Source organism: Oncorhynchus tshawytscha, linkage group LG30 (genome assembly GCF_018296145.1).
Source record: "Oncorhynchus tshawytscha isolate Ot180627B linkage group LG30, Otsh_v2.0, whole genome shotgun sequence".
NCBI classification, from domain to species: Eukaryota; Metazoa; Chordata; class Actinopteri; order Salmoniformes; family Salmonidae; genus Oncorhynchus; species Oncorhynchus tshawytscha.
The window spans coordinates 12,113,874-12,132,858 of NC_056458.1; the positions used below are offsets into that span (position 1 = coordinate 12,113,874).

Below are 18,985 nucleotides of genomic sequence, written 5' to 3' on the forward strand. Positions count from 1 at the left end.
AGCCAATCCTTTGTGTTGTGACAAGGTAGGGGTGGTATACAAAAGACAGCCCTATTTGGTAAAAGACCAAGTCCATATTATGGCAAGAACAGCTAAAATAAGCAAAGAGAAACTACAGTCCATCATTACTTTAAGACATGAAGGTCAGTCAATCTGGAAAACTTCAAGAACTTTGAACATTTCAAGTTTAGTCACAAAAACCATCAAGGGCTATGACGAAACTGGCTCCCATGAAGACCGCCACAGGAAAGGAAGATCCAGAATTACCTGCAGAGGATATGTTTATTAGTTACCAGCCTCCAAAATTGCAGCCCAAATAAATGGGCTGCATTTCACAAAGTTCAAGTAACAGACATCTCAACATCAACTGTTCAGATGAGACTGCATGAATCAGGTCTTCATGGTCAAATTGCTGCAAAGAAACCACTACTAAAGGACACCAATAAGATGAAGAGACTTGCATGGGCCAATAAACGGTGACACTGTGATTTACTTAGAATTCAAGGCACACTTAACCAGCATGGCTACCGCAGCGATATGCCATCCCATCCGGCTTGTGCTTAGTGGGATTATCATTTGTTAGTCCCACTAAAAATGACCCAACACACACCTCCAGGCTGTGTAAGGGCCATTTTACCAAGGAGAGTGATGGAGTGCTGCATCAGATGACCTGGCCTCCACAATCCCCTTGATCTCAACCAAATTGAGATGGTTTGGGATGAGTTGGACCGCAGAGTGAATGAAAAGCGTGTTGAAACTTCTTCAAGACTGTTGGAAAAGCATTCCAGGTGAAGCTGGTTGAGAGAATGCCAAGCGTGTGCAAACTATCAAGGAAAAGCATGGCTACTTCAAAAAAGCCTAAATATATTTTGATTAATTTAAAGACTCTTTTGGTCACTACATGATTCCATGTGTTATTTCAGTGTGTCTTCACTATTATTCTACAATGTAGAAAATAGTAAAAATAAAGAATGCTTGAATGAGTAGGTGTACAAACTTTTAATTGGTACTGTATATACATACACACACCTCATTTACATTCTTCAGATATGTAAATGACCACTTTTTTTTGCATTACAGTCACCAGTGGATATTAAAGAAAACAGAAGCTAAAAAATACACATGGCTGACAAACAGGAGTGTGAACAAAAAGGTATCACTTCATTGTAAGGTTTCCTTAATAAGGCTTAATAAATACCTCACATCGAAAGGTTAACAACACACTGAACACATCTGAAAAACAAAAAAGGCAGACATAAAAGTTCACGTTTGTTAAAAACTGAACTAGATATTTTCCATGGCCTATGACAGAGGACATGATCACAGCCCTATCATATTAGAGTTGCGGTACATTTGGATCAAAGTCTGTTTCTTATCTTCAACACATGTAAATCCTTCAATAATTTATCTTAAGTTAAAGAAAAGCATGTATTACTCATTTTTATTGCAATGATTAATCCTTAATAAGACAAATATTTAACCTTGAACATCACCAAAGCAACCTAAATATCTTGAGCAATACAACAAGGAATCTACATTGACAATCCGATGGGGTTTTTGTTAGTAGGGCTAACGTATACCAGTACTCAGACTTCCCATCATGGCCTATATTTGTCCTTACAGAGCTGAAAACACACTGAGAACCCTCTGTGCTCCCCCCTGTTCTGAGAAGCTAGGGTCAGTTCTTATATAACAGCCATGCAAAGTGCACCCACTGGTTAACATCTACACTGAATATATAAATGGGTTATAACTGATTTCTCAGCAAAACAAAAGAAACAGGTAAGCAATAAGTGGATTAGGGACATGTGTAGTGACAGTCACTATTGAAATGGAAGGGAAAACATTTGACACGTGAAATGTACAGTCACATGTATAGCAACAACATGCACAAATTCTTGATAGTATTTTTGAGGCCTTAAAGCATGGTCCAATATTACAGTGTGAATTAAAAATAAATGATATACTAACAGCAGGAAGCTCTGTTTGTACAAGGCAACCAATGTCTGACATTTACAGTAAGTAGTGTAGAGTACTTAGTGTGTAGAGTAAGGAGTAAAAAATTATAGACGTGACGAAAATCGCACAAATTCAGTTACAACAAAAACAATGTCATACTAAAAAAAACTACATTGTACATATACGTGTCTATGTTTTTATTAGTCAGTACTTAAGAGTGAGTGAGCAACTAAAGCCAGGCCAAAGCCTAACCTATGGCTTCTTGTCTGGTCAAATTGCTGTCCAAAACAGATGAGAGCTGGAGAAAATGTGGCACAATAAAGTGAAGGAGGGGGATAAATAGTATGGTGATACAGATTTGGAAACACTGCTGCAACAGTGACCACATAGTGGTAGGAACTGAGGGTAAAAAGGCATCTCCATCTCACAGATATGTTACACACACACACACACACACACACACACTTAGAAAAATATAATAATTGAATTTAAAAAAGAAAGTTTTTTTAACCAACTGCATTCAAAAACAAAAAGGGAAGACTATGCTCTCGTCAGTCAACTATGGGATAGTGTATTTTAAAGATGTGTTTATATGCAGCGAAGTGTTCATATGATTTACACATACTGCACGCTAAGGAGGAAACTTCCACACATACTTCAGCCTGAATATTTCATAGACAAACACTGTTTGTGGGTAAAAAAAACAACAACACTTTCCGTAATTACAATCTTTCCACAACAAAATGCATCAGGCTTGTTAGCTCTCCTGTTGTGTCGTCAGACACACTGCTAATGAAAAAAAAAACTATTCTAAAGCCCAGCAGAGGGCAGTCAGGAGTTTAAAAACTGAAATAAAAAAAGGAAGTGGGAGTTAAATGACTTGTGAGTTACTGACAGATATTGTCAAGTTCAGTGACATGTCTATCACAATCACAGTAGTGTCTCATCCCTTAGACCCAATTCATTAGGAGGCATAAAAGTTGTCAGATCTTAAACAGTTTGAGAGGACAAGGGGGTAGCTATAAATAGCTGTCACTGCTCAGATGTAACTAAATTAAAACTTGAAGTTTTAGACATACACAATGGAGTAAAGGAAAACAATTAACACTTGACACGTGTAAAAAAAATATTGTTAAACAGATAAAAAAGAAGGTGGTTAAACAGACTAACATACAACATCTGATCGCAAAAAAAGGATGACAAAATCAACTTCAGATCCATTTCCACACAATAGAAAGCTTCCATCTTCCTCCAACATACTGTCCACTTGGAGTGCAGTAACAGATAGCCTAAGCTTTCTTTGAGACATGAGAGGTTTCACTAAAACTTGAGTCATGCTCTAAAAGTATGCCATCTCCATTTTAGATTTGAGGAGTTGAACTACAGACATTTTACTGCAATTTGCAATACACATACAAATAAAATGTTGCACTTGCTGGTTTACCAGCTCCCCCAGAAGGAAGAGGGGACTTAAAACAAAACGGCATCACAACAAATGTACTATAGAAACTATATATATCCTAAATATTTATTTGCCAAATATTATATTAGCTAGCTAGCATGTTTTAGTGCTTCCAGCTCAACACTCATTCACCATGCTGCATTTTATGTAGACTTCTCATGCCACCGTTTCTCATTTCTTTCAAGTCGATATCCATTTTGAAATGAAAACCAACATGATAGTGCCACAAGCACATGGCATGAGCTCAACCACATTCAATTCAATTGCACATCTTCCATTTCTATTTTCACAAATAATATACTATATTTGTTCTGCAAAACAAATAGCAGAGAATGTTACAGAACAGAACTGTTTTCCTAAGCATAATTAGTGTTGGTACTTTGTAAACTAGACCAAGTTTCCTCTTAACAGACCAATAAGAAAGAGTTCCAAACATCTCTTCCGATAAAAATTAATTTTCGGTTTCCCCCCTCAGACCACTCCCTGACAGTCCTATCTAAATTCTTGAGAAACTGCTCTTTGCTAAGAAGCTGTTTTTGTTTATTTTTGACCATTTTACCTGAAAACAAATCACAGTAAAGTACTATATTCTTACCCAGAAATTATTTGATATTGAGATAACTTCTGCATTGGACCTTTAATAAATCACAGATTAAACAAACAAGTGAAAAGATGGCCTACTTGTCCAACCAAAGGTGAAGTGAAGGAAGTGTAACGCATGGAGGAGCTGTGGGCAGCGCTAGGTTTACTGGTACCCCAACCCAAAAGGTAGCCCACAGTGCCCATGAGAAGGGAAGCAGGTTCTACCATAACACCTCAGAATGGGGGTGATAGAGAGGCAGTGGAGGATTGAGGAGAGCCATGGCTATCATGGTGGGCTTGGCCTTGGGGTAGAGTGGGGTGTAGTGGGTTAGTTGGCACCTCTCAGGGCGTCTGGGACCCAGACCTCTTGAAGCTGCCCAGCAGGCTCTGAACTCCCTTCTTGACACTTGAGCCCACACGGCGTGCCACAGAGTCAGCCGGCGGGCCTGGCAGGCAGGAGCTGGTACTGGGCGGCCTGGCGTCCAGACACTTCTGGTAGCGCAGCTGTCAACAGGCACACAAAATTAGCACCAAATCTCATTCGAAATATAAACTTGGAATTCAAAATATATGGTGCAACAAGGCTGTGTATGTTTACTATTTTCTCCTCGTAAAGCAATCCAATCCTGGCAAACTCCTCATATCGAGAAGAACCACTCACCCAGTGAAAAAGTTGCCATATCAAATAAGAACCCATCTGAATGCAGTCATTTGTTGTGTAATGCTTTTTCAGGGCTATACATTGCCGATTCACTGACATCACATGGACGTGACTACAATAATCATGCAAGGAGGAATGATAGCCTACCAAGTCGACGTTGGCTACTTGCACAATGCACGTCTCTGTCCACCTGGCTTGTAAATATTCTCTGTTTCAGTGTCAATCTAATTTTCCACTCGTCTGTGCCTCCATCCTTGGTACAGTAGCTAGTTAGCCAACTAGCTAGCTTGATTTGCATTGTTTTGGGCATTTTTAAGCCAACTACACAACCAGGCATTAGATTAGAGGTAGAGGAGGGAAGCAAAATGACTTCATCTAAATAGTCCTCCATGCTGGACTTATGACATTTCCGTACATTTTCTTATAGGGGGCAACGTTCTTTTTTAAATTCGTTATTTTACCAGGTAAGTTGACTGAGAACACATTCGCATTTGCAGCAACGACCTGGGGAATAGTTACAGGGGAGAGGAGGGGAATGAACGAGGCAATTGTAAACTGGGGATTATTAGGTGACCGTGATGGTTTGATGGCCAGATTGGGAATTTAGCCAGGACACCAGGGTTAACACCCCTACTCTTACGATAAGTGCCATGGGATCTCGAATGACTGCTGAGAGTCAGGACACCCGTTTAACGTCCCATCCGAAAGACGCCCCATCAGTCTTATAGGGATATCTAGCAAAACATAAAATAGCGGTACACTTCTCTCCTGTCTGCACACAGCTGTCACAAACTCAATGGCTCTTGAATCTTTGCGGGCAGAGCCCAGTTAATACAATGTTGAAAGATTGCTAGCGAGAGTGTCAGCTCGAAACAGACTGGCAGAGTAGAGAGATGATGGGATTGAAAGACAACCTGAACCAAGCTCCATGAACAGCCTGTGAGATTTATAGAGGATATTGATTTAATAGGATATTTTCTGCCGGACAATTAATTTGTATCGGACAAAAGCCAGCAATTACTGGCTGATGGAAACATTGCACTCACCATGCAGGCGGCCTGCACGGCCTCACTGAGGCTGGCTGCGTTGGGCTCACACCAGAACATGTGGCAGATGAAGTCCCCGGGGCCCTCGGCCATGATGAAGGCAAAGGTGTGGACGTCCTTCCCCACGCCCATGAAGGACAGGAACCGCACCCGGCACTCTGACAGAACCTCCTCTGTCTGCAAGAAACAACAGAACGCCTTGGGTTATATTCCCACAGAAACTTAAACAACCTCAGACCTTCAAATTGGAAAGACATTAAAAAAAATGTATTTTTTGAGATTGTGTGTACATTTGAGTGCGACCATCTATATGTGTACTCACCTCAGCTGTGATTATGGTAAGTGTGGCTGAGGCCACGTTCACAGTAACTGACATCCACTCTTCCTTGACTTTGGAATTCATTGCTGTGTCGAGGGCAACATTAACTAGGTCCATACCTGGATAGGAATAACAACCACCTAGGTTAGCTAGCAGCTACATCTACAGTGCATTCGGAAAGTATCCAGACCCATTCCCTTTTTCAACATTTAGTTACATTAGAGCCTTTTTCTAAAATGGATTGAATCCTCATCAATCTACACACAATACCCAATAATGACAAAGCAAAAACAGGTTGAGATGTTTGTGCAAATATATAAAAATAAATAAAAAACAGAAATACCTTGTTTACATAAGTATTCAGACCCTTCGATATGAGACTCAAAATTGATTTCAGGTGGATCCTGTTTTCATTGATCATCCTTGAGATGTTTCTACAACTTGGGAGTCCACCTGTGGTAAATTCAATTGATTGGACATGATTTGGAAAGGCACACATCGGTCTATATAAAGTCCCACAGTTGGCAGTGCATGTTAGAGCAAAAACCAAGACATGAGGTCGAAGGATTTGTCCATAAAGCTCCGAGACAGGATTGTATCGAGACACAGATCTTAGAATGGGCACCAAAAATGTTTTGCAGCATTGAAGGTCCTCATGAACACAGTGGCCTCCATCATTCTTAAATGGAAGAAGTTTGGAACCACCAAGAATCTTCCTAGAAACTGAGCCAAACTGAGCAATCGGGGGAGGAAAGGGCCTTGGTCAGGGAGGTGACCAAGAACCCGATGGTCAAAGCTCCAGAGTTCCTCTGTGGAGATGGGAGAACCTTCCAGAAGGACAACCATCTCTGCTGCATTTCAGCAATCAGGCCTTTGTGGTAGTGTCCTGACGGGAAAGGGGATACCTAGTCCATTGTACAACTGAATGCCTTCAACTGAAATTTGTATTCCGCATTTAACCCAAACCCTCAAGCAGAGAGGTGTGGGGGGCTGTCTTAATTGGAATCCACGTCTTTGGCGCCCGGGAACAATGGGTTAACTGCCTTGCTCAGAGGCAGAATGACAGATTTTTACCTCGTCAGGTCGGCGATTCGATCCAGCAACCTTTCGGTTACTGGCCCAACGCTAACCACTGCCGCCCCAGAAAGCCACTCCTCAGTAAAAGGCACATGACAGCCAGCTTAGATTTAGCCAAAAGACACCTAAAGGGCTATCAGACCAGGAGAAAAAAGATTATCTGGTCTGATGAAACCAAGATTGAACTATTTTGCTTGAATGCCAAACTTCACGTCTGGAGGAAACCTGGCACCATCCTTACGATGAAGCATGGCTAAGGCACCATCCTTACGATGAAGCATGGCTAAGGCAGCATCATGCCTTGGGGATGTTTTTCAGCGGCAGGGACTGAGAGACGCGTCAGGATCGAGGGAAAGATGAACGGAGCAAAGTACAGAGAGATCCTTGATATAAACCTGCTCCAAAGCAATCAGAACCTCAGACTGGGATGAAGGTTCACCTTCCAACAGGACAAGGACCCAAAGAACACAGCCAAGACAACACAGGAGTGGCTTCTGGACAAGTATCTGTAAGTCCTTGAGTGGCCCAGCCAGAGCCCGTACTTGAACTGATAGCTGTGCAGCAACGCTCCCCATCAAACCTGACAGAGCTTGAGAGGATCTGCTGAGAAGAATGGAAGAAACTCCCCAAATACAGGTGTGCCAAGCTTGTAGCGTTATACCCAATAAGACTCAAGGCTGTAATCGCTGCCAAAGGTGATTAAACAAAGCACTGAGTAAAGGGTCTGAATACTTATGTAAATGTAATCACTTTTTTAAAAATATACATTTGCTTGCATTTCTAAAAACCTGTGTTTGCCTTCTCGTTATGGGGTACTGTATGTAGATTATTGAGTGGGAAAAAACATAATACATTTTTGAATAAGGCTGTAACATAAAACATGGAAAATGTCATGGGTCTGAATACTTTCCAAATGCACTGTACATCTGTCTGAGTACACGCAATACCTGAGAATATTAGGAAAATGGAAGGAAGGAATTACTAGAAATGTGTTCGTTCATAATTCACTGAAAACCAAGAGAGTTAAAAGCTCAATATTCATAACAAGAGGATAGCTCATTGAAGTTGAGACTTCACACAGTAAGAAATCAGTAATCACAATCTGTAGGAGAAATTAGTAGAATACGTGCAATAATTTGAGACATTCAATTAAGTAAACGTGTATTGAATGCATTTCATTGAGTGAAACCAAACTTAGTAGAAAGTTAGCATTCATTTAAACACAGTACCAACATACAGGAGGACAAGTGGAATGTTAAATACAGGCAGTGACTGAGAAGTTTCCCCGGAAACATTGTTCAAAACACCACAAGATACACCAACAAACAGCTAGGAAAGAGAAGAAAAAGCATTCCTTACCAAAGCGTTCCTTACCTACGGGTTTGGCCACAGGCACGTTACCTAGGTAACATACCTGGAAGCGCTGGACTAGCTCATTCTTTGGTGCAGGAAATTCTGTAGGGAGAATAGAGTAGAGTGAGAGAGACAGAAGACCTCATGCTTAAACCATACAAAGGACCATAGATGCATTTGGTTTCAGATTATACATCGTATATAGTCATTAGGGATGACGAATGTTATCGAACCGGTCGGTATGCCCCCTACTGTTCAATACGCACACGTGAACCGTGGAATTATGGTATGCCTGTCATTTTCCGATAATTTCCAAAACGTGCTTATTGCGCTGCAGACTACACGCACGTTGTACATTAAAATCCACAGAAGCAAACGCTCAGCTTGTGGCCGTTAGGGAGCTCCTGGGGCTGACAAACTTTACTCCACAGCAATGTCTCAAAATGTGGCAACCGCAACTCCCTCAAACAACCAATGGACGATTTGCAATGACATCTCAGTAGGAAACCTCCCTAACGGGGCCCCATGAAGAGAGGGGAAACTAAAAAGAAATATTCTCTCAGCTCCAACGTGACAATGGCGTGCACCAACGAGACAGAGAGAAGCAAATTTGAAGAAGCACCGCCGTCTTTCAAATCCGCTGTGTGGGAACATTTTGGATTCAGCGTTCAATACGACGACGAGGGTAAGAAGACCGTAAACAAAGTACAGTCTGCAAGCATTGCTTTGCCACTCGGCGACTCGAGTGGAACCACTTCTAACATGATGTGTCATTTACGTGGCCATAACCCGGCCGTATCCCTTGCAGATGGAGTAAGGAGAGTCCACCCGTTAGCGAAAACACCACATTCTCTCGCTGCTGCCTTCTAACAACAATTTGCAACAAATTCAGAAAAACAAAGAAATAACGAAAGCAGTGGGAGTACTCATAGCCAAAGATTTGCAGCCCTATTCGATGGTTACTAACTCAGTACTTTGTCACCTGATGGAAAAAATATAACTGCGTTACAATGTCTCCTGCACACATTTCAGCAGCAAAGTAATTCTCAAACTCGATGAAACATCACACAGAGAAATAGAAAACAAATTGACATAGATACCCCATCTAGCTCTCTCCACTGATAGTTGGACCTCCAGAGCAACTCGAAGCTACCTCACTGTGACGGTTCACTGTGTACTGGAAGCTACCTCACTGTGTACTGGAAGCTACCTCACTGTGTACTGGAAGCTACCTCACTGTGTACTGGAAGCTACCTCACTGTGTACTGGAAGCTACCTCACTGTGTACTGGAAGCTACCTCACTGTGTACTGGAAGCTACCTCACTGTGTACTGGAAGCTACCTCACTGTGTACTGGAAGCTACCTCACTGTGATGGTTCACTATGTACTGGATTGTATGACACTCATCCTCTGTATGAGTGTCATACAAGCACACACTTTTCTTAAATAGAAAGACACTGAAACCGTACCGTGGCCCACAAACCGTGATACACACCGAACTGTGGGCTCACTGTACCATTACATCCCTAATAGTCATACAGTAAAAGTGCCAGTGTTTTACCCTGGAAAGGAATGTCTGCCAGTTTAGAGGGGTCTGTGTTCAGTCTGTTCAGAGAGGATTTGGATGACTTCCTCTGGGCCATTATCTACAGATAAGGAAAGACACAGTTTAGCCTTAAATTCAACATTTGAAAAAACGAGGACAAACATCCACCCCTGAACCACAGTTTCAGTCATGTGAAAAAAGTTACATTTGGAGACCAGAGTATGGTGCAATGCACCATAGCAGATGGGCTTACCTTAGAGCAGATGTCATGCATGCTCGTGGCAATGTTCTTAGCAGGTGTGTCACACCTGAACACATGGCACTTCAGAACATGAGTCAGTTTGTCTCTCGCCACGTAGGCAAAGTCCCTAAAGTTAGCACACACACAAACAAAAAGAGGTATCACCAGAGAAAGAGGCTGTTATAAAGGCTGATCATGACAAATGAGGCTGATGAAACAGACAATGCTGAAATCAGTCAATACTGATAAGGATCTTTGACCAATATTGTTCAGTCTCTACTCAAGAGATCTATCAACCAAAAATACAATGAACAAATGTAACCACAACTATGACAGAACACTTAACGTAGTCTGACTATTATTGATGGCTAGTCTTCACTGATTGTACAAACATTAAGAACACCTGCTCTTTCCATGACAGACTGACCAGGTGAATGCTATGATCGCTTACTGATTTCACTTGTTCAATCCACTTCAGTCAGTGTAGATGAAGGGGAGGAGAGAGGTTAAAGAAGGATTTTTAAAGCCTTGAGATATGGATTGTGTATGTGCCATTCAGAGGGTGAAGTTTTAAAGTGCCTTTGAACGGGATATGTTAGTATGTGCCAGACACCGATGTGTCAAGAACTGCAATGCAGCAGGGTTTTTCACGCGCAACAGTTTCCTGTGTTTGTCAAGAATGGCCCACCACTCAAAGAACAACCAGCCAACTTGACACAACTGTGGGAAGCATTGGAGTCAACATGGGCCAGCATCCCTGTGGAACACTTTCAACACCTTGTAGAGTCCATGCCCCCACGAATTGAGGCTATTCTGAGGGTAAGGGGGGCAATATTAGGAAGGCGTTCTTAATGTTTTGTACAGTGTATAGGTGCTACTTTCAGAGAAACTGATCGAAAGTCATGGGTGTGAGTGAGAAACATCAAGCATTATGGGATGGGGGTGTGGAATCAACAACTGACAAGCCAATGTTGTAACTATGACAACCACAACCTATGTGACAGAAGATGGTGGATACAACAATACACTACCTCTCCCTGTGTGCCCAAGTGCAGCAGGTTAGAGAGAAAACACCAAATCAATTCAACAGAAAACAAAGCAGGATTCACAAAAGGCAACTCGAGATTCAGTTAAAAGCCAGGCAAATAAAACTAAAATAAGAAACATTTCCTATAGCAAACTGGCAAAATCTAAAATGTAGATTATATTAATAAAAAATAAAAAAGAATAGTTAGAGTAGCAGGGGACTGGCCTGCCGTTGTCCCGGCCCACTCCCCACACTCGGATGCTGACGATAGGCTGGGTGTGCAGCAAGGTCTGGCCCAACGGATCTATCAGGTTCAAGATCTCATTCTCCAGAACAAGGAGCATGTCTTTTCCCTGTGTGGAAACATTACACAACATTTCTCTAAACATTGTTCTACCAACATTACGAGGTTATATTCCCATACACAAGCCATTATCTGACCTCTCCCCAGATCCCAGCCGTGTCGTGCAGGTTGTGTTTGTGGTAGGAGAGCTGTCTGATGCAGTTGTTGACAGCCACACTGCTTTTCCCTGGAGCCATCTCCTCCTCTGATATCTCCACCCAGCCAAGAGACCGGACTGCAAAAACCTATTCAAATCCATTTTTATTTGTCACATGCTTCGCAAACAGGTGAAGAATAACAGTGAAATGCTTACCAACAATGTAAAAATAAAAACAATGTGTAACGATAACTTGGCTACATACACAGGGTACCAGTACAGAGTCGATGTGCAGGGCTACGAGGTAATTGAGATATATGTACATATAGGTAAGGGTAAAGTGGCTAGGCAACATGACATAATAAACAGAAGTAGTAGCAGCTTCTGTGAGGATTATGTGTTTTTCCTGACAGTATGCCCTGTGTGTATGTGTATGTAGGAGTGTCAGTGTAGGTATGTGTGAGTGTGTGGGTAGAGTCCAGTGTGTGTGCATGAGTCAAAAGAGTTAGTCCAGGAAGCAATTTGACTACTTGCATTGACCCTTTTTGGACTAACTATGTAGCAGTCTTATGGCTTGTAGGTAGAAGCTGTTCAGGGTCCTGTTGGTTCCAGAATTGGTGCATTGGTACCGCTTGCGTTGCGGTAGCTGAGAGAACAGTCTATGACTTGGGTGGCTGGAGTCTGAGCATTTTTAAGGCCTTCCTCTGACACCGCCTGGTATAGATGTCCTGGATGGCAGGGAGCTTGGCCCATATGTACTGGGCCGTACGTACTACCCTCTGTAGCGCCTTGCGGTCGGATGGCAAGCAGTTGCCATTCAAGCTGTGATATAGCCAGTGAAGATACTCTAAAAATGGTGCAGCTGTAGAACTTTGAGGATCTGAGGACCCAAGCAAAATCTTTTCAGTCTCCTGAAGGAAAAGAGGCATTGTCGTGCCTTCTTCACAACTGTGTTGGTGTGTGGACCATGTGAATTCCTTAATGACGTGGACACCAAGGAACTTGAAGCTCTCGACCCACCCCATCGAAGGGGATGGGGGCGTGCTCGGCATGCTGTTTCCTGTAGTCCATGATCAGCTCCTGTGTCTTGCTGACATTAAAAGGAGAGGTTGTTATCCTGGCACCACACTGCCAAGTCACTGACCTCCTTATAGGCCGTCTCATTGTCGTTGGTGATCAGGCCTACGACAGTTATGTCGTCAGCAAACTTGATGGTGTTGGAGTCGTTCGCGGGCAGAGTCGTGGGTGAAAAAGGAGTACAGGAGGGGACAATGCACACACCCAAGGGCCCACACCATGTAGTGGGTCAGCGTGGCTAATGTGTTGTTGCCTATCTACACCACCGGGGGTGCGGCCTGTCAGGAAGTCCAGGATCCAGTTGCAGAGGGAGGTGTTCAGTCCCAGAGTAGTGAGCTTAGTGATAAACACCATAGTGCCCTCCAAGGTTAACGCTGAGCAATAGTCAATGAACAGCATTCTCACATAGGTGTTCCTCTTGTCCAGCTGGGAGAGGACAGTGTGGAGTGCAATAGCGATTATTTAATCTGTGGCCCTGTTGGGGCGGTATGCAAATTGGAGTGGGTTCAGGGTGTCTGGGGTGAAGGTGTTGATGTGAGTCATGACCAGCCTTTCAAAACATTTCATGGCTAGATGTGAGTGCTACGGGGCGATAGTCATTGAGACAAGTTACCTTGGCTTTCTTTGGCACAGGGACTATGGTGCTCTGCTTGAAACATGTAGGCATTACAGACTGGTTCAGGGAGAGGTTGAAAATGTCAGTGAAGACACTTGCCAGCTGGTCAGTGCATGCTCGGAGTACGCATCCTGGTAATCCGTCTGGCCCTGCGGCCTTGTGAATGTTGACCTGTTTAAAGGTCTTACTCACGTCGGCTTTGAAGAATGAGATCACACAGTCAACCCGGAACAGCTGGTGCTCTCATGCATGGTTCAGTGTGGCTTGCCTTGAAGCGAGAATAGAATTCATGTAGCTCTCCTGGTAGGGTCACGTCACTGGGCAGCTCATGGCTGGGTTTCCCATTTTAATTTGTGTTAGTTTGCAAGCCCTGCCACATCTGACAAGCGTCAAAGCCGGCGTAGTCATTCTTTGCCCTGTATTGATGCTTTTCCTGTTTGATGGCTCATCGGCGGGGGTAGTGGGATTTCTTTTAAGTGTCCCGATTAGTGTCCAGCTCCTTGAAAGCAGAAGTTCTAGCCTTTAGCTCAGTGCGGATGTTGCCTGTAATCCATGGCTTCTGGTTGGGATAAGGTGAATTTGGAAAGAATTCAGATCCTTTTACTTTAACATTTTGTTACGTTACAGCCTTATTCTAAATCTACACACAATACCCCATTATGACAAAGAAAAAACTGATTTTTTTTAGAAATGTTTGCACATTTATTAAAAATAACTGAAATATGACATTTACATAAGTATTCAGACCCTTTACTCAGTACTTTGTTGAAGCACCTTAGCAGCAATTACAGCCTCAAGTCTTCTTGGGTATGACGCTATAAGCTTGGCACACCTGTATTTGGGGAGTTTATCCCATTCTTCTCTGCAGATACTCTCAAGCTCTGTCAGGTTGGATGGGGAGCATCGCTGCACAGCTATTTTCAGGTCTCTCCAGAGATGTTCGATCGGGTTCAAGTCTGAGCTCTGGCTGGGAGACTAAAGGACATTCAGAGACTCGTCCCAAAGCCACTCCTGCGTGGTCTTGGCTGTGTGCTTAGGGTTGTTGTCCTGTTGGAAGGTGAACCTTTGCCTCAGTCGGAGGTCCTGAGTGCTCTGGAGCAGGTTTTCATCAAGGATCTCTCTGTACTTTGCTCTGTTGATCTTTCCTAGGAGACTAGTCAGGATTGTAGTCCTTGCTGCTAAAAAACATACCCACAGCATGATATTGCTACCACCATGATTCACCGTAGGGATGGTGCCAGGTTTCCTCCAGACATGACGCTTGACACTCAGGCCAAAGAGTTCAATCTTAGTTTTATCAGACCAGATTATCTTGTTTCTCATGGTCTGAGAGTCCTTTATGTGCCTTTAGGCAAATTCCAAGCGGGCTGTCATGTGCCTTTTACTTAGGAGTGGCTTTTGTCTGGCCACTACCATAAAGGCCTGATTGGTGGAGTGCTGCAGAGATGGTTGTCCTTCTGGAAGGTTCTCCCATCTCCACAGAGGAACTCTGGAGCTCTGACCATCGGGTTCTTGGTCACCTCCCTGAACAAGGCCCTTTCCTCCCCCGATTGCTCAGTTTGGCCGGGCTGATAGCTCTAGGAAGAGTCTTGGTGCTTCCAAATGTCTTCCATTTAAGAATGATGGAGGCCACTGTGTTCTTGGGGACTTTCAATGCTGACAAAATGTTTTGGTACCCTTCCCCAGATCTGTGCCTCGACACAATCCTGTCTCGGCACTCAACGGACAAGTCCTTCAACCTCATGGCTTAGTTTTTGCTCTGACATGCACTGTCAACTGTGGGATCTTATATGGACAGGTTTGTGCCTTTCCAAATAATGTCCAATCAATTGAATTTGCCACAGTTGACATCAATAAAGTTGTAGAAACATCAAGGATGATCAATGGAAACAGGATGCACCGGAGCTCAATTTCAAGTTTCACAGCAAAGGGTCTGAATACTTAGGTAAATAAGTATAAGTAAAATAATAATAATTTTTTAAAATAAATTTGCTAACATTTCTAGAAACCTGTATTTGCTTTGTTATTATGGGGTAGTGTGTAGATTGATTAGGATTTTATTTTATTTAATACATTTTAGAATAAGGCTGTAACGTAACAAAATGTGGAAAAGGTCAAGGGGTCTGAATACTTTCTGAATTAATTGTATGTTCGTACAGTGACTTTGGTGACGATGTTGATGCATTTATTAATAAAGCCACACAAAGACATGAGGACAGAGAAAGAGCGACTGAACTTAGGTTGAATGTTGACAGAGAGAAAAATGTGTGGAATTGGAGTGGAATGATGGTTTTGTCCATGTGTCCAAGTGAGAGTACATACCTTAGCCTCCGGGTCATTGATGAGCGAGTTCATCTTTTCCTTTTCTTCAGATTGTGAGCAGCTAGGAGGTGAAAGGAATCAGACTATCAGTTAGTTGTCATCTACATAAGTCAGGAGCATCTAATGATAACAGACACCATACATGGTGGGGGTGGGGGGACTCACTTGAGGTTGATAGAGGCATAACGCAATGTGGCTCCTTCAAAATCCTTTAGGGTCTGATCAGCCATGGCATCTTCCTCCTGAATTTAAAACAACAGTAAGAATTCAAAATCACCAATCATATTTCTACATTTGATATAGTAAATAGTAAGCAGTTGATCCCTAAACATTGAACATCTCAATGTTAATGTAAAGGTTTTCAAACGGAATTGATGTTGGGCTTGTTTCAAGTAGTTGGCCCTTACCTTCCAGAACTCCTCGTCATTAAATCTGTTGGGGCGGGACTGGGTGAGACTATTCCACATCAACTGAAAATACAAAAAAAGAGACAAGGACCAATTAGAAAACTAAATCAGTTCGCACTAGCAGTGGGTGCTTAATGGAAATACAATGACTGTGCGGCACGGGCAGGCATTGAGTACCGACAGATGGGTCAATGCACGTACAATCTACTTGCTCAGACAATTTTTTATTCACAGTCCTGATACAGTATGTGGAACAATGTAGTCTTCTATCAAATGGCAAGAACAATGTCCTCAACACAGACTCCATCACTATCCTCTAGCTCTCACCGTTGGCTCCACGTTGGGTGTGATGGCAGGGGAGGTACTGGAGGGTCTTTCTGGGGCTTCTCCCTCCTCTAGGGGAGAGGGGGGCTCCCACTGTGTGGTGCCTGTTGGGATGTGCCAGTAGTAGGTACCCGACTCGTCTCTGACCCGCATCCACCCTGCAGGCAGGTCTGTGTCCGTCTCAAACGCACTGCGGTCCCAGTAAGACTCTATACAACAAGGAAGAACGGTGAGATAAATATAAGATAACCCAGAACACAATTGGACTGTGTCCCACTTCCTGTTTGTGACAAAAACAAAGTGCGAATCTTACACACAAACCTACATTCAAAGCCCATCCATTGTTAAGACATTTTGTTTCCCCTCTTACCTGGGTCACTGTCTGGCGTGCTGTTGGCTGTGCTGCCCTGAGACAGTGACATGCAACTGGAGTCCTCATCACTGGGTGCTGCGTTTCTGCCCTGAAACAGCAGGCATGTGTCCTTCACTTCTCCACTGTCATATCTCTGAGACTCACTGCTACTCTGCGCCTCAGACGAGTCTGTGTCCCTCTCTCCACCTGTTGGAAGTAGTGGAGACCCTTCCTCATCCCCGTCCTCTTTCTCTTCTTCCTCCTTCCCATGAGGGGTCTCTGAGGTGTCGATCAGCAGAGGCTCATTCGGGTCAGAGCAGAGGGACCTCAGGGTCTTAGAAGACGGGTTCTGCTCACTGTCTTCCTCCTGCTGGTCCATCACTAAAGAGTTATGGTTGGGGTTTCCATCTGGGCTCTCGTTGTGATTCAAATCCTGGTCAGAATTTATATTCTGGTCCTGCTGCCTCTCTGCCACTTTGCGAAGTTGATTCTGACCCTCCTTGAGCCACTTGGCATTGGTCCCAGTGCAGTGCTGTCCCTGCTCGTTCTCCTGGTTCCGGACCCTCTCCTCCTCTCTCTGTTGACTGGACTCTTCCTCATCGATGCAATTGCTACCCATGGTGCCATTCAGCAGGTCCAAAGGTGTGGATGTGGCATAGTTGTGGCGCTTCTTGGTGGAGGAGGTGGTGGTGCCTTTGGCCTTCTTGCTCAGGTCAGAATCAAACTGAACACTATTTGGGTAGCGGAGGTCAAGGGTCAGCGAGGATGGCAAGCATGTGTTCTCATTGGCCAGGTCGGAGGTCTTCTCCAAAGACATGGCAGGGAGCTTAGAGCCACTGTTTGGAAGTGGGGGAAACAGAAAATCAGGTATAAAGAATAACAAGGGTGTTTGTCTACGACAGCATACACAACTGTGTGGAGACAGAGTTCATGTATCAGTGTTTAAATGGTCTGCATTAAATAGATCTAATTTGAGTCTCATCTGATTTCTAAAATGTAGCATGAATATGATTGCAACCCGTTAACTACTAGCAAAACTAAGCATGCAGTGATTTCAGCTCCTCCCAGTTGGACTCCAAGGCTGTGCAAGCAACACAAACTATAGAATAGCTAAAGTTAGGTAAAAGCCCACACTAACGTTACATGTTAAGCTAGCTGACGTTAGCTCGTAAAGGCCCACTGCATGTCTAGTTCGTTGCAAGCCTGTAAGCAAGTTAGATGCTACTATGCACAAAAAAGAGGGACAGAGACATGTCATCTTGCGAGTTAGTTTGCCCTACATAACGAACAATGTTTGGAATATTTGTTTCTTAGCTAGCTAGCTAAAGCTGCCAAAATTGAAGAAAAAAGGCTATCAATAGTTATATTAAACCACGTATGGCACACATATTAGCTAGCTATATAATTATATTTTGCATAATAGCCTAGAAGCCGTCAAATGCATCACATTGGCTAGTTAGCTCGAGTTACTAGCAAGCTGTTTGCTAGCTAGCTAGCTACAGTAACATTCGCTAGTACGTTAGTTGTGACTCACGTAGCACTATCCTTCTCCAGTTATAAACACACCCTTGTCTTGGGTGACAGCGACATGGTAACTTACCCTAAATTGTATTTTCCACACCTTTATTTCAGTGGTAAATAGCTAAATGTAATGGTTTGCGACATTGAAGACGACGTGGAACGAAACCAATTTTGTGAACCGCAAAAGCAGCAAACTACGTCACTCATGAACGTCATTCCGTAGATTCGAAATGATCCGTAGACGCAGCTGCAGACCTAGGATCAGCGTTACCCTCCTACATTTAAACCTTTTCTGTTATGGAAAACATTTTAAAGCTGATCTTATAACAGTGTGTATGGGCTTCGTCCTCTATAAATAATGATAGTCAGACAAGATCAGGGGTGGGAATAGTCCTGAAAATCTGTTATTTAGATTGTAATTTACTCAAGTAAAAGTACCCCCCTTAAGAAACTACTCGTAAGCGTAAATAATTATCTGGTCAGAAAACTACTTAAAGGACAAGTCAGCCCCTTTTAACATTTGGTTGGTTATTATGAAGCATTTAGTGATACCCATCACAGTTTTAGTGTCATTTTATGATTTCATGTCTATTAACTGTTTAGTGATGAGGAAAACCGGAAATTGCTTCTCTGTGACGTTTTTGAATAGGAT

The 18,985-nt window shown here is 43.1% G+C and overlaps 1 protein-coding gene across 3 annotated transcripts; it reads right to left on the reverse strand.

The window, feature by feature from the left end:
- Positions 1 to 984: 984 nt before the first annotated feature.
- On the reverse strand, positions 985 to 18,570 carry LOC112250290 (amyloid-beta A4 precursor protein-binding family B member 1-like). Of its 3 annotated transcripts, none has more exons than XM_024420327.2 (14): positions 18,347 to 18,570; positions 16,831 to 17,648; positions 16,464 to 16,669; positions 16,137 to 16,199; positions 15,895 to 15,971; positions 15,730 to 15,790; positions 11,716 to 11,862; positions 11,500 to 11,627; positions 10,260 to 10,374; positions 10,022 to 10,106; positions 8,466 to 8,561; positions 6,033 to 6,148; positions 5,711 to 5,887; positions 985 to 4,507 (listed from the first exon to the last, which is right to left on the reverse strand). In XM_024420327.2, exons 2-14 carry the CDS (start codon positions 17,627 to 17,629, stop codon positions 4,346 to 4,348), a joined length of 2,232 nt encoding a protein of 743 aa, XP_024276095.1. In that variant the 5' UTR covers positions 17,630 to 17,648; positions 18,347 to 18,570; the 3' UTR covers positions 985 to 4,345. The 3 variants fall into 3 exon arrangements, with proteins under 3 accessions (XP_024276095.1, XP_024276096.1, XP_024276094.1); XM_024420328.2 differs by having other exon boundaries at positions 8,481 to 8,561; positions 18,413 to 18,569; XM_024420326.2 differs by having other exon boundaries at positions 18,413 to 18,569.
- Positions 18,571 to 18,985: the final 415 nt, after the last annotated feature.

Coding starts and splice junctions, on each gene's coding strand:
- LOC112250290 (XM_024420327.2), bottom strand. CDS start 17,629: ATGTCTTTGGAGAAGACCTCCGACCTGGCCAATGAGAACACATGCTTG. Junction 16,670..16,830: donor CACGCCAGACAGTGACCCAG/GTAAGAGGGGAA, acceptor CTTGTTGTATAG/AGTCTTACTGGGACCGCAGT. Junction 10,375..11,499: donor GTGGGCCGGGACAACGGCAG/GCCAGTCCCCTG, acceptor TGCTAACTTTAG/GGACTTTGCCTACGTGGCGA.